Here is a 12,901-nt window from a genome sequence, read left to right on the forward strand (position 1 = left end):
GGTAATTGTCACCTTCCCTGCATATGTACTGTGGACACCGACCTAGTGTCGTGGTTCAGTTTGGGCAAATTCAACTTTTCACACATTTTTCTGAGAAATGTAATTTATAATTACTCACAGTAAACATGTGTATTCAAGTGTTTTCCTGTTCAGCATACCTGTAATTTTCAAAAGAAAATGCAGCTTGGGAAGCTGAAACACAGTCACAATGCTATTTGACATGCTATTGGCTGGTGCCAATCCAGGATCGGCACTTTGTGTTGATTGGCTGTATTCCCAAAAGCAGAGATAAGAAAGACTATATATATTAGCTTCTGCAGTAGTGCTAAAATGGCTTCCACTGTACCATACACAATGTGTATGGCACCTGTTGGTTTTTGAACAAAAAGTATTGTACTGCGAAATCAAGCAGCTTTAGAGGAGGTTTCAAGTATTCTCAGATTTGAAGGTGGTTGTGGTTCCTAAATGCTGTGAATACAGGGGATCTACTGTACAGCATGTACAATACTTCACTATTTCTTTAATCAATGTTCTTTGGAGACTGACTTACCTGTTGTTTTCTGTGTTTTCCATTGTCACCCGGTGGTGTGGTTGTTGTCGCTGCCCTTGGACATTCAGTTAAATACCATTAAATACTTTCTTTACCAAACTCCAGCCTCCACACACTTGGATATTCATTTCAAACTAATTTCAAAATTTGACCAGTTGAAACCTGGAGAAATATGTAATTTTAAGATTGAGTTGTAATTGAGGCTAGAACAGGGAAGCTTTTCTAAAAGTGTTGAGATTCTGCTATCTCCCTTGTTGCTATAGGACCAAATGAATGGGGGGGGGTCACTTTGTCGGGGCTCAAAGTTGATCTTGTTCCCTGAAAATTATTGACTGATTTTCCTTACCTCACATTGTAGTATAGCCCCATATTATCAGGCTTAGAAATTCATGCTTTTTGACTTGTATAATTTCATGCTTCACTCCTCAGTTCCAGCACCACATATCCATCTTTTAGCCTCCAGTCAATACTTATCTGAACCTCATCCTTTGCACTCTTTTGATGCGTATCTGACTTGTACCACATTCCCACAACCACAACGGCTTGTGGTGATCGTCAAACAAGATCTTCTATGGCTTGTATGGCTTGTATTCGCTTTGTACTTGTCACTATTACACAAGATCAGCTTTGTGGAGTATGTGATGTCTTGGTAGATTCATAGTTCTGCCATATTCTTTCCATTTTAAAGGTGATGAATGGAATAGCACTCTGTGAGATCTTCAAAGATTGGAATAGTTCTTTTTAGTCTCTTTTAATATTTTATCCCCAACCTTTCTGGCGTGTCTCCATATCTTCAGTGTCAGATCAGAATAAGGGATAAAATGTTCCACGAACTTAACTTTCATGTTGTGTTGTAAACCTCTAGATTTTGTCATTTGTCCTTGATTTTAAACAGGCCTGAACTGCAAGTCACTAAAAGTTTCTGTTTTTTCACGCAGACATGTGAAGGTACTGACTTGTTTAAACAGGTTTTAAGTTTCCAGTTATCTAGAAGTCATATATAAGTGCACTCTATGCAACAGTTGCTTGGATAAATCAGCACGTGAGAAACAGTGAGTGTGCTTGTACTTTCACCTTCTTCTCCTGGTGATCTTCCCTGCCACTACGCTTCCCCCACACACATGCTTCCCACACTAGCATGGATTAAAAGCTAAAGAAGGTTCAGAAGTCAAAGCTTGTCAGCCCTTCCCACTTTTTTCCTTGCCTTTACTTATTCCCTCTCTCAAGCCCTCAGCCCATCAAGCTAATCTATTTTTACCAGTCCAAACTCTGGAAGCGGGTTGCACCTCTTTTCATGTACCTGTGGTTTGGGGTGGGTCCCAGTCCAAAACAGGGACAGCAACAACTAAACCAAGAAGACCAACACCCTGGAATTTGGAAGTTTTTTTTGTATTAAACCTGCTTCTAATAACTTGGATAAAAAATGATATAAACTTCCAGGTGGTTCTTTTTTTTCTATTTTTGTTTTGTACCTCACCTGAGTTTAGGATTTATGTTTCACAATGCAAGACAAAAGATAATCTCATCCTGAGTACGCTTAATTCACCTGGATTTTGGATGGTGCTATTTAACGACAGACTCAAACCCTGACATGGCTCCTGTGTTGAAAACTACTCCAGGTAAGATCTCCATTAATTTGACATGTGCTATGTACAGGTGAACAATTCTTTATTTTCCGTAGCATTGCTTAGGCCTGTCGGTGCTCGCTACACACTTTAAATAAGTTTAATTTGAAAGCTTTTGATATTCAACAGCACCTTGTTACAGAGTTGTTAGTATAAATAACTTTAAAAATGTCTTTGTTAATTACATATTTTGGGAAAAAGGTTTTAAATTCTGAGTTTGTAGATGTAAATTACACACTTCATCAGCAACAGACATGGTTCAGGAGACAGGTATGATTCAGCAATTTCTGTTTAGCTATAGAGTTGAAAAGTGATTTCATTTAATATAGTTTAAGTCCAGTTCAAATTCCATCACACTATTTTCAGAAAAGGAATCCTTAATTTTTACCAGATTACATATAGGTATGACTGGGTAAGATGGCACAAAAACCTTGAAAAGACCAAATCGCAGGCAAAGGAGATAGCATAGCAAATAGCAGGTTAGAGAACAGGATCCAGATTTAGCTGATGGTTACCTGGAATTAGCTCTGGCAAAGCTAATGAGCTTCTTACACACATGCTAGTAATTCTCCAAGGGGCAACACAGGCAGCGCGTCCTCAGCAGTGAGGCCATATCGATGCTGATAGGATTCATAATGACATCGTGTCAAAGGATTTTCAAGGCTCATCTCTGATTTATAAAGATTAAATCAAAACAAGTCTTCAGTTCCAACAGAATTATGAAATGTTGTGTCTTATGTCTCCTTCTAATATATTTTCGTTCTTGTCTCCTGGAGGCAGTGATGTCTTGGAGTCTTCTTGCCGCCTGTCCACCTTTGGACTAGAGGCCTGCAGAGTGCCAAGGGAAGCAATCCCAGAACCAAAGAAAATCTCACCTACCATTGTAAACTCTCAGTTCACCTTCTGTGTCTGAGGCGTCATTGAAGCTGGATGTGAAAATGACAAATCAGAGAGACCCTCGATGTCTGCACAACCTTGCCTACCACCCTCGATGGAGGCACCACTCAGTTAAAGTGATAAGAAAGAGGCATATATGGACGGTGATTACAAATAGTTTTGCTGGCTGTAGAAAGTTACAGCTATCATCAGCACCATTATCACTGTCATCAAAATCCTTGTCATCAACACCACAGTTGCCATCATCCCCAGTGCAGCAAACCAGAAGATCAAGGGGGAACTGGTTTTATCTCCTATTACTCATGATCTCATTATTTCCTTGTCAAGCATGGGCAACCACTTTCAAGGTGGCCCTGGTTGGACCTTGGACATGTGACATCTTATACTCTAAGGCTCTCCCTGACTTGGCAGCCCGCCTTGCCACCAGCCGTATAAACAAGGACCCCTACCTTAACAAAGGCTACTGGTATGACTACACTTTGATTAATGAGGACTGCAAGTCAACTCGTGCCCTTGTTCGCTTTGCTGATCTAGAAGGTTACGGTGCTGCTTTCTTGGGTCCTGCTAACCCAGGCTACTGCTCCTCTGCTGCTTTGTATGCAAAAGAGTGGGATGTTGGGATTCTGTCTTGGGGTTGTCTCAAACCCAACATGAACACAGGAGACACGTACCCTACCTTCCTAAGACCACTACCATTGTCCGCCCATGTAATTTTTACAGTGCTAAGGTATTTTCGATGGGCTCATGTGGCCATCATATCAGAAGAAACTGATATTTGGGAAGCGACAGGACAGGAGTTAGCCACTTCACTCAGGGCTCTTGGCCTGCCTGTCAACCCTGTAATCACAATGGAGAGCGATAAGGACGGGCCTCGGAGAGCTCTGACAAGACTGAGAGAAGCAGATCGAGTTAGAGGTAAGATGCACTTTACTCAGAAGTCAAGAACTTAAGCCCATGCAAACTGTGCAAACTTGCTTTGTTAATCTTTTTGCAGTGATCATCATGTGCATGCCCTCTGTCCTGATTGGTGGCCAAGCCCAGTACCAGCTCCTGACAACAGCCTTAGCTATGCGAATGATAGACCGTGGCTATGTTTTTATTACCTATGACACACTTCTGTATTCCCTACCATACAAAGACGCAAACTACTACATGCTAGGAAATGATACCAAGCTCCGAAAAGCCTATGATGGAGTTCTCACCATCACCATGGAGTCTGGGGAACGCAATTTCTATGAGGCCTTCAGAGAGGCTCAAAACACCTATGAAGTACGCAGCAGTACTCCACCAGAACAGGTAAGACTTGTTGAGGAATCTAATTATTGAAAGTGAAAAACCAAAGTTAACGCATTCTTCCTAAAATGTATTGTCTGACTGCCCTTTGTTAGGTTTCTCCATTCTTTGGCACCATTTACAACATGATGTATTATACTGCTATGGCTGCTGAGCAAGCCCGCACAAGTGGAGGCCATTGGGTATCAGGTGCCGTCCTGGGAGAGAGTGAGGGAGGCTTTGAATTTGAAGGATTCAATCAGCAGCTACAGGCAGGAAGAAATGGTGAAGGGATGCAGGCTGGCTATGTAGTGCTGGACTACAGCGGCATGGGCACCTCGCTCTACTCCACACATTTTCTTCATGGTAGCCACACAGAGGGCAAGACAGGAGGCTTGAAATATCTTGGTCGCTCAATTCACTTTGCAGGCAGCACTCCCTACACAGATTCAAGTTGCTGGTTTAGCTCGTACTTTGCTTGCACTGGAGGTCAGTGTGTTAGCATACTAGCATCCATACACTGATGTAATGAATGTGGTAATTTACACAAACGTTTGTTCTTTTTCTTCTTTCCAAAGGGATGGATATAATCACATTCTTTTTTCTATTCCTGTTGTTCATTTCTTTGGTGGGAAGCTTAGTAAACGTCTTTCTTCACTTGAAGTAGGTATAGCAGAGTAGGAAAATTACATCTCAGCTTGCTCAGATTTTGTGTGATCTCAATTATACATGATGTTTTTGTGCAAAGGAAACAAGGCAAAGTTGGATTCAGCTTTGGGAGTAATGGAAACGGTGGCTCATCGAAGGTGATCCTGACTCTTGATGATCTGGTTTTTATCAACACTCAAATCAGCAAACGGGTCAGTCTCACTGAATCAAAACTGACACCTCTTTGCATTTCCAAATGATTTGCTCTGCAATTACCTTTTTATCCTCTCTGTGAGCAGAAGCTAAATGATGAGAGTATCATGAAAAGCCAAGGCGACATGAAGACACCTCACCACTCTGTGTCTGGCCGTAGCTACCTAGCCTCCACTCCAGACAGTTCAAACGTTGCTGTGTATGAGGTAAGAAAATCACACCACGCCAGATGCAATGGATATGTTTCCCACTTTTAGTTCTGTCTGGATCCTCTGATATGTAAAAAATAATGTTTACTTTATCTCACAGGGTGACTGGGTTTGGTTGAAGAAATGTCCCTCAGGAACAGTTTCTAGTGTGAATGGCAGCACAGAGGTAGTCTTTGTGAAAGTAAGTGAGTTCTTGAAGTTTTGTCTTGACACATTCTGGGCAGAACCTTTTTCTATAATGTGGTGTCAGAGAAATATGAAGGTGGTGTGCTTCAGTAGAAGAGATATATGAGGACTTCCAAGGTGTCCAAGAAAATGTCCTGGCCAGAAAGAACTTTGTTCTTGTTCTTTCAGCCTCTGGCAGAATAAAGTTTTCTGTTTTTGCCAGGTAGGCGCATTGGCCTTGAAGATGTATGTGTGAGAAAGATTTAATGAGATATGAAGCAGAAGTTAAAATGAGAAATTTTTGACTTTTTCATATAAACTCCTAAATTATGGCAACTTTTTAGTTTTTTTTCCGTTTGGATGTTTAGATTTTAGAGTAATGATGATATACAAGGTTAAATTGCATGTTTAAATGGAAGATGCCATGATATTTGATTTCTTTATACATAAAAACATGGCAAACTGAAAAAGTTTTATTTGTATTCACATTTCAAAATGGCTGAACTTGGGAATCCTTGTGTTCATTGTGGTGTAAACTCCATCTTTGATAAACCAAATAATTTAACAACAATACTAAATACTTTTTGGTTACAAAGGAGCAGAGCACAGTGGTTTTGTGAAACATTGAAAAAGTGTTGCTTTTTTTGCCCTTTCAGCTAAGGGAGATGAGGCATGAGAACCTAAATCTTTTCCTGGGACTGTTCTTTGACTCTGGGATCTTTGGCATTGTTACTGAGCACTGCAGCAGGGGAAGTCTGGAGGATTTGCTGGGCAACGAAGAAGTGCGTCTTGACTGGATGTTCAAGTCTTCCTTGTTAATGGATCTGATCAGGGTAAGAAAAACTTCTGTTTTATTTTACGCATGATCAGGTTGTGTCATTACATGTAATTTTTTTTTTTAACTTCCATCAGGGAATGAAGTACCTTCATCATCGCAACATCATTCATGGGCGGCTCAAATCCCGTAACTGTGTGGTGGATGGGCGCTTTGTGCTGAAAGTGACAGATTATGGGTTTAATGAAATTTTGATTGCACAAAGCATAGACACCGATGACGAAAAACCTGAGGGTGAGAACACCTGCAAGTTTGTAATAACATTTTTTTCTTTATTTACTTATGCATGACAATTTGCTTATCTATGGTTGTGCGTTTTTGTCCAATAAAAAGACTTGCTCTGGTCGGCTCCGGAGCTGCTGCGAGACCCAAGTCTAAGGAGGAAAGGGACTTTCTTTGGTGACGTTTACAGTTTCTCCATCATTGTGCAGGAGATTGTCTCTCGCTCTTCGCCTTTCTGCATGCTGGATATGCCTCCCAAGGGTGAGTAACGTCAGGCAAGATGGTGGTAGATTCTAAGTAATTTTATATATCTAAGGTCTTTCTAAAAATCCTCCTCGCATGAGGCAAGGACTCTTAAACAAAACTTTTCCCTTTAATTCCTTCTGTGTTGTGTGTGTCTAATATTTTGCTTGTTTTTTTGTGTTGACAGAGATTATCAACAAGGTTAAAGACCCTCCACCTCTGTGTCGCCCCATTATATCAGTGGAGGAGGCCCCTGTAGAAGTAATTCAGTTAATGAAACAAGCCTGGAGTGAAGATCCAGAGAAGAGACCATCCTTTGAGGATATTTTCAAGCAGGTAAAAATCTGGAAATATGTTCATTTGGGATTCTATAATGAACTGAAACTTACTGGGAACCAACCTTCTCATGACAGTTCAAGCACAAAGGAAAGAAGACTAACATTATAGACTCTATGTTGCGGATGTTGGAGCAATACTCCTCCAACTTGGAGGATCTCATCAGAGAGAGGACAGAGGAGCTTGAGCTGGAGAGACAGAAAACAGATCAACTGGTGGCTCAGATGTTGCCCAAGTAAGTATTTGTCATATGAAAACATTATAAAGACATGATGCTATACTCAAAACTGCAGCTGACAACTAACAATAGCTTAAAACAGATGCAAAGGAGGTAACATTTTCACTACCAAGTGACAAAAATTAAATGATGCTGCTTAGTCATAGTGATAGAAAGTCAAATGCTGCATCATTAAAGTGACTGATGGCAATGCAGTTTGTTTTTTTTATTGTGCCAAGCTTATTGCCACCTTAGGTTTGCGCAATTTTTGCGCAAAAATGCGCAAACTTCCTGACAGGCAAGGCTCTCTTTGTCCTGAAGCAACAGAAGACCCATTTGTGTTTCATGTCATTGAACATAATTTCTATTCTGATAATACGGAAGCGTAAAATAAAAATAAAAAAAACAGTCCACATCAGTGTTATAAATGTATACCTGATATAAATAATTATGCTCCAAAAATGTCTGAATTATTTTGCTGACTGAGGGTTGTGTTAATTCATTTGACTCAAATTAACAGGCTTGGGTTATGGGTTTGACTCTGCAAAAGTAACTACTTTCTAAACATAAATGCCAACTAAAATGTAGCATTAGAATAATCCATAACCCAGATTACTAAACAAGTAATATTTTGTTCACTCTGATCCCTCTTCATGGAACTCGTTATAAGAAACTTTTAGATCAACTGAACCCATTTTCTTTAATACTTTTAAATTTAAACTAAAAATCCTTGAAGCCGATTCTATGACCCTGTTTTTTATAGCTTAACTTTTAACTGTGTATTTTTCTGTGTTGTATTTGTTGCTTCCTGTTGGCTAGGACTTCCTTGAAAAAGAGATTTTTAATCTCAATGGGCATTTTATCGTAGTAAAATAAAGGCTAAATAATAATAACAAAAATTGGGTCAAAATTAATTTTATTTTTATTTTAAATAGAATGAATCAATGTAAAGATGACAGCCTTGTCATGTCTGAAAAGACTTGACAGATATCTGAATTTGGAAACCAATAGGTTCAAAAGTTTAAATAAAATTTCAACTAAATTTTAAAACTGCTACAAAATGACAAAGATAATTAACACAAATAAATGTTATTTGTCTACGAGTTGAATTTATGGCAAATTGTTTTGTTAAAGTGTGGATGCTGAAAATGGCTAGCACTATCTTGCGCTAACTACTTAGCAGCTAAAATGCTAATATCTTAATGCGAATAAACTCATTCTTTAGTGTGAAGAAACATCATTAATGTGTTCAGTGAAGTCTGATTAGATTGCAGTACAGCTAAATTTAGTGGTCATTGATGAATGGTGAAGCTAATTAGTCACATTTTGTTGAAGTTTTGAAAACACGCAAATTGTTACTTTAGAACCGAGTTGTGTGTCAGCACTACAAGCTCGCCTTTCAGTCTTCATGTTCGTCTTCCAGGACTGTGGCCCAGGCGCTGAAGCTCGGCAAGCCTGTGGAGCCGGAACATTTCAGTGTAGTCACGCTGTACTTCAGTGACATCGTGGGTTTTACAACCATCTCCGCGCTCAGTGAGCCCATCGAGGTGGTCGACCTGCTCAACGATCTCTACACGCTTTTTGATGCCATCATCCCACAGCACGACGTCTACAAGGTTAGCATTCATGGGCCGTTTGCAGCATTTTAATACGACTTTATTCTGAATTTAGCTTCTTTTTTTAAAAAGTAGTATTGTTTGCATGTCAGAGGAACTACTTTTTTATGTTTTTGAAGGTAACAAACATTTTGCATTGTGTGACGTATGGAATCAAATGATAACCCTTACATGTTAAAGAGATTTTGTGCATTATATTATCTGTTTAATTATTATACAGTGTTATATATGAGTGGATCATCACTTTTTTGCTTGTGACCTCAATCACACAAATGGCTTCCCTGTGTAAATCACTCAAACATTGATCTGAGGCTAATTCAACACAACCATGAAGTTAAAGTTTTTTTAATTTATTGTTAAAAACTGATGTAGTCTGGAAGGGAAAATAGTAAAATATGTTGGTGGCCATTATTTCCATTTAATGTCTGAATATTATTTCAACCATTCCCACGCAGTGTTTTATGATACAAAGTGTTGAAAAACCTTCTGTAATGCCATTACATAGTGTAAAACCTAGGAATATAGACGTTATCTGTAGTAAGGAAAGGAAACTCATCTTGTTTGAGCTARAACAAGAAATTAAAAATAGCCTTTGTCATTTTGAAACTGATTACACAGTTTCTGTTGGTATTTTTCATTTAAATGTGGACAGTACCCAGCAACAAATACTGAGTTACTGCCATTAATATTCCCTTTAAAGGAATAAAATACTTCATAATACGTTATTTTTACTGCAGGACAAGGCAGGGGGAGTAGCATCTGACTGTTGGCTTATTAGCTGATTTCTATTTTTTCACTGATGTTAGTTGTTTGCTGATGATGCTATGCACTGTTTGTACTCTCCAGATCTTTGGAGTGATATTTGATGTTATTTTGGCACGCTGTATGGCCCCTCACTTTTAAAACTTTGAGGTTTAATATCTTTCTTACTTTTTTTAAATAATTGCCCTTTGGGACTTGAATAAAGCTGGACATGAATTAGCTCTTTAATCAGATATATTTATATTTACTATTTCAAGACAAATGTTCCATATTTGATACATATTAGTATTGGGTTGAAGTTCTCCTCACTTTTTATGTTTCCTAATTGTCTGTAAATGAAGGTGGAGACAAAAATCCCTCTCTTGTGTTTGTTCACCTCTTCGTTTTTGTGCTGCTCAGGTGGAAACCATTGGCGATGCGTACATGGTGGCCTCTGGAGTTCCCACCAGGAACGGCAATCGTCACGCAGCTGAGATGGCCAACATGTCCCTTGATATTTTGAACCTGATTGGGAGCTTCAAGGCTAGACACATGCCTGACCTGAAACTCCGGATCCGTGTTGGCCTGCACTCCGGTGAGCATCATGCTRCTACTTTCTGTTCAGTGATAAAGTCCCAACATTAGAACTGTACGTCTAGAAATAGCATCTGGACAATTCCTTAAAACAAATGACTGCTTTTTGTGTTCAGCGAGCTCTCATGACTTCACGGTTTGTTATAACAGCATATAAAAGCAATGGATCAGTGTTTTCCAAAGCTCTTCTTCACTTATCTACCACGCCTGGCTGTTGCACATTTTTATATAGATTAATTTCTCAGATTGGTATATCACCTGAGAATAAAAATACCCTTAATTGAAAGATATACCTCTTCTTTGTGTCTCCACTTACAGCAATAGCAAATATTTCCCTTCTTTTATTGCATCTACTAAAACTACCAAAAGCAAAACAATACAATTATATATAAAAAAGGATCATCCTATCAAAGTTTAGCTTTACTTCAGATTTTGTAACACCAGGGAACCATAGGGAAACAAGTGAAGAAACTGATCCAAAACATGTTTCAAAAGTAAAAAAAAAATAAAATGAAACGCAACAAAATGGCAGGTCATTCAGAGAAAACTTTAAATAAAAGTAAATGATCTCAGTATCACTGAGCCAAAGTGTAGCGAGGATCGCTCGGAACTGAACCAAAGCTTTGGAAAGTCATTCGGAAATTCCACGGATTCAAAAAAGCTTCCCTAAAAAAGTTAAATCATCGGAGACGCATTTGAATTTTTATCTTTAATATTATCTGTCTTATATACTGTATTTCAAATTATTTTGTGTGTTACATTAAAAAAAAAGTAATTAATGCGAAGCTCTCAAAACTCTTGAAAAGTACAGTAAGCCAAGAGTTATACTTGTCGGTGCTGTGCAATATTGGATAAAACAAACCTAAACTCCACTTCAGAGTGAATAAGAGTTAAAGAAGAATCAGAGTCCCCAAGCTGCTAAGTCAAGGAGATATTTTTACCTCTTTTATCCTCGTCTGAAACGTGTTCCTGGAACAGTGAAACACTATCCACTTAGAGTGCTGTCATCCTATTAAGACACCGCACACGCTGGACTTCTGACATGGCCCAATGCATTTCTGTTCTCTCCCGGTTAGAACGCCACCTGCATTTATGAAAAACGTACGTTTACAAACATCTATAGTAACGTATATGCGTCACTCCGCATTCGACAATCGCAGGTCCAGTCGTAGCAGGAGTGGTCGGCCTGACGATGCCTCGGTACTGTCTCTTCGGAGACACGGTCAACACCACATCTCGAATGGAGTCCACCAGTTTGCGTAAGTATCTTTAATAGAAGACGCCTGCATTAATTTTCTGCGTTTTCTTTTTTTAATGATCGTTCTGGGCCGGAGGACAGGTGTGTGGCAGTCCGAGTACACGTTGCCTCAGGCTAAACAGGGCTTTAAGTGAGCGGTACTCGCTAATCCTTTAACACTATCAACAGAATTAAAGGGCATGTTGAAGTTTCAGGATAAATGCCAATAATTATCACATTTATATCAATCATACTCTGTGTACATTCAAATGTAGGCATAAAGCTGAGGATTTGCTATGAAAGATCTTGTGTGGCTTTTTAATACATGACATTTTTAAGACTTTCCCTAGAAGCTACAGTTTGTCAGATGTAGTTTTTTTTTTGTAATTTAACCAGTTGTTTTCTTTTGCTAATTTAAACCATATGGTGGATATTCAGGGATGAACAGATGTGTAGTCAGAAACTGCCCAGTAATGATCTACTGCCACCAAGTGGAGGAAAAACAAACAACAACCAGTCTAACCTTACATCACCGTCATCAGCTTCAGCTTCCCAACTGTGTCCCAAACTGTGTCCCAAAGTACCGGCAATTTGAGTAGCATCTTTAAAGACAGATCATCCTGACACAAAAGAGTTTCCATGTGGATCTGTCATAAAGCGATTTCCCTGCTCTGAAACTACGTTTCTTCTGCATGCATAGCTTACAGAATCCATGTGAACCAAACAACAGTTGATCTCCTGAACAGCTTGAATATGGGATACAAGATTCAGGTCAGAGGTCTGACAGAGTTAAAGGTATGTACCACTGAAAGATTGACTTTTTAATAACGTGAGAAAAACTTCCTTTAGAAGTTAACGCAAACTGTGATCTGATTTTAGGGAAAAGGTATTGAGACCACCTACTGGCTGGTGGGGAAGGAAGGTTTTAACAAGCCTCTGCCAGTTCCTATCGAGACCAAAGAGTAAGAAAACATTTTTACCTAAACTTTGTTTGTCTCAGGTAAACTGTGAACTCTTCCGTCCAGAGGCATAGAAAATTTTGCGGCCCCTTCAAGGATCTGGAAGGGCTTAAGATAATTTGAATTGAGTTTCAACCTCAATATGCAAAAATACATTCTATAAATAAACATTAAAGAGAATATATTAGATTTATTTTTGAAAGGCTAACCATATTTATTTGCATAATACACTTAAGTAACAGAAACGTTAATTGTAAATCTGGGAGTTTCTGAACAAACCAGGTTTGCTTTCACACTTGTGAACACATTTCATATATATATA

The 12,901-nt window shown here is 39.0% G+C and overlaps 1 protein-coding gene across 2 annotated transcripts in view; it reads left to right on the top strand.

Annotated features, from left to right (window-relative positions):
- Window positions 1-1,079: 1,079 nt before the first annotated feature.
- The window catches only part of gucy2d (guanylate cyclase 2D, retinal), a 15,308-nt gene continuing 3,486 nt past the window's right edge, over window positions 1,080-12,901 (top strand). The window contains exons 1-18 of one of the 2 annotated variants that reach the window (XM_008427655.2): window positions 1,080-2,169; window positions 2,952-3,987; window positions 4,067-4,368; window positions 4,461-4,833; window positions 4,923-5,007; window positions 5,093-5,204; window positions 5,292-5,411; window positions 5,515-5,595; window positions 6,236-6,412; window positions 6,492-6,648; window positions 6,748-6,897; window positions 7,067-7,215; window positions 7,293-7,450; window positions 8,856-9,048; window positions 10,210-10,384; window positions 11,544-11,642; window positions 12,321-12,415; window positions 12,500-12,582. In XM_008427655.2, coding sequence (XP_008425877.1) covers window positions 3,114-3,987; window positions 4,067-4,368; window positions 4,461-4,833; window positions 4,923-5,007; window positions 5,093-5,204; window positions 5,292-5,411; window positions 5,515-5,595; window positions 6,236-6,412; window positions 6,492-6,648; window positions 6,748-6,897; window positions 7,067-7,215; window positions 7,293-7,450; window positions 8,856-9,048; window positions 10,210-10,384; window positions 11,544-11,642; window positions 12,321-12,415; window positions 12,500-12,582 — 3,383 coding nt within the window. In that variant the 5' untranslated portion in view covers window positions 1,080-2,169; window positions 2,952-3,113. The remainder of the gene's footprint in view (window positions 2,170-2,951; window positions 3,988-4,066; window positions 4,369-4,460; window positions 4,834-4,922; window positions 5,008-5,092; window positions 5,205-5,291; window positions 5,412-5,514; window positions 5,596-6,235; window positions 6,413-6,491; window positions 6,649-6,747; window positions 6,898-7,066; window positions 7,216-7,292; window positions 7,451-8,855; window positions 9,049-10,209; window positions 10,385-11,543; window positions 11,643-12,320; window positions 12,416-12,499; window positions 12,583-12,901) is intronic. The other variant, XM_008427654.2, reaches the window with a different exon arrangement.

The sequence above is a fragment of the Poecilia reticulata genome, linkage group LG14 (genome assembly GCF_000633615.1).
Source record: "Poecilia reticulata strain Guanapo linkage group LG14, Guppy_female_1.0+MT, whole genome shotgun sequence".
NCBI classification, from domain to species: Eukaryota; Metazoa; Chordata; class Actinopteri; order Cyprinodontiformes; family Poeciliidae; genus Poecilia; species Poecilia reticulata.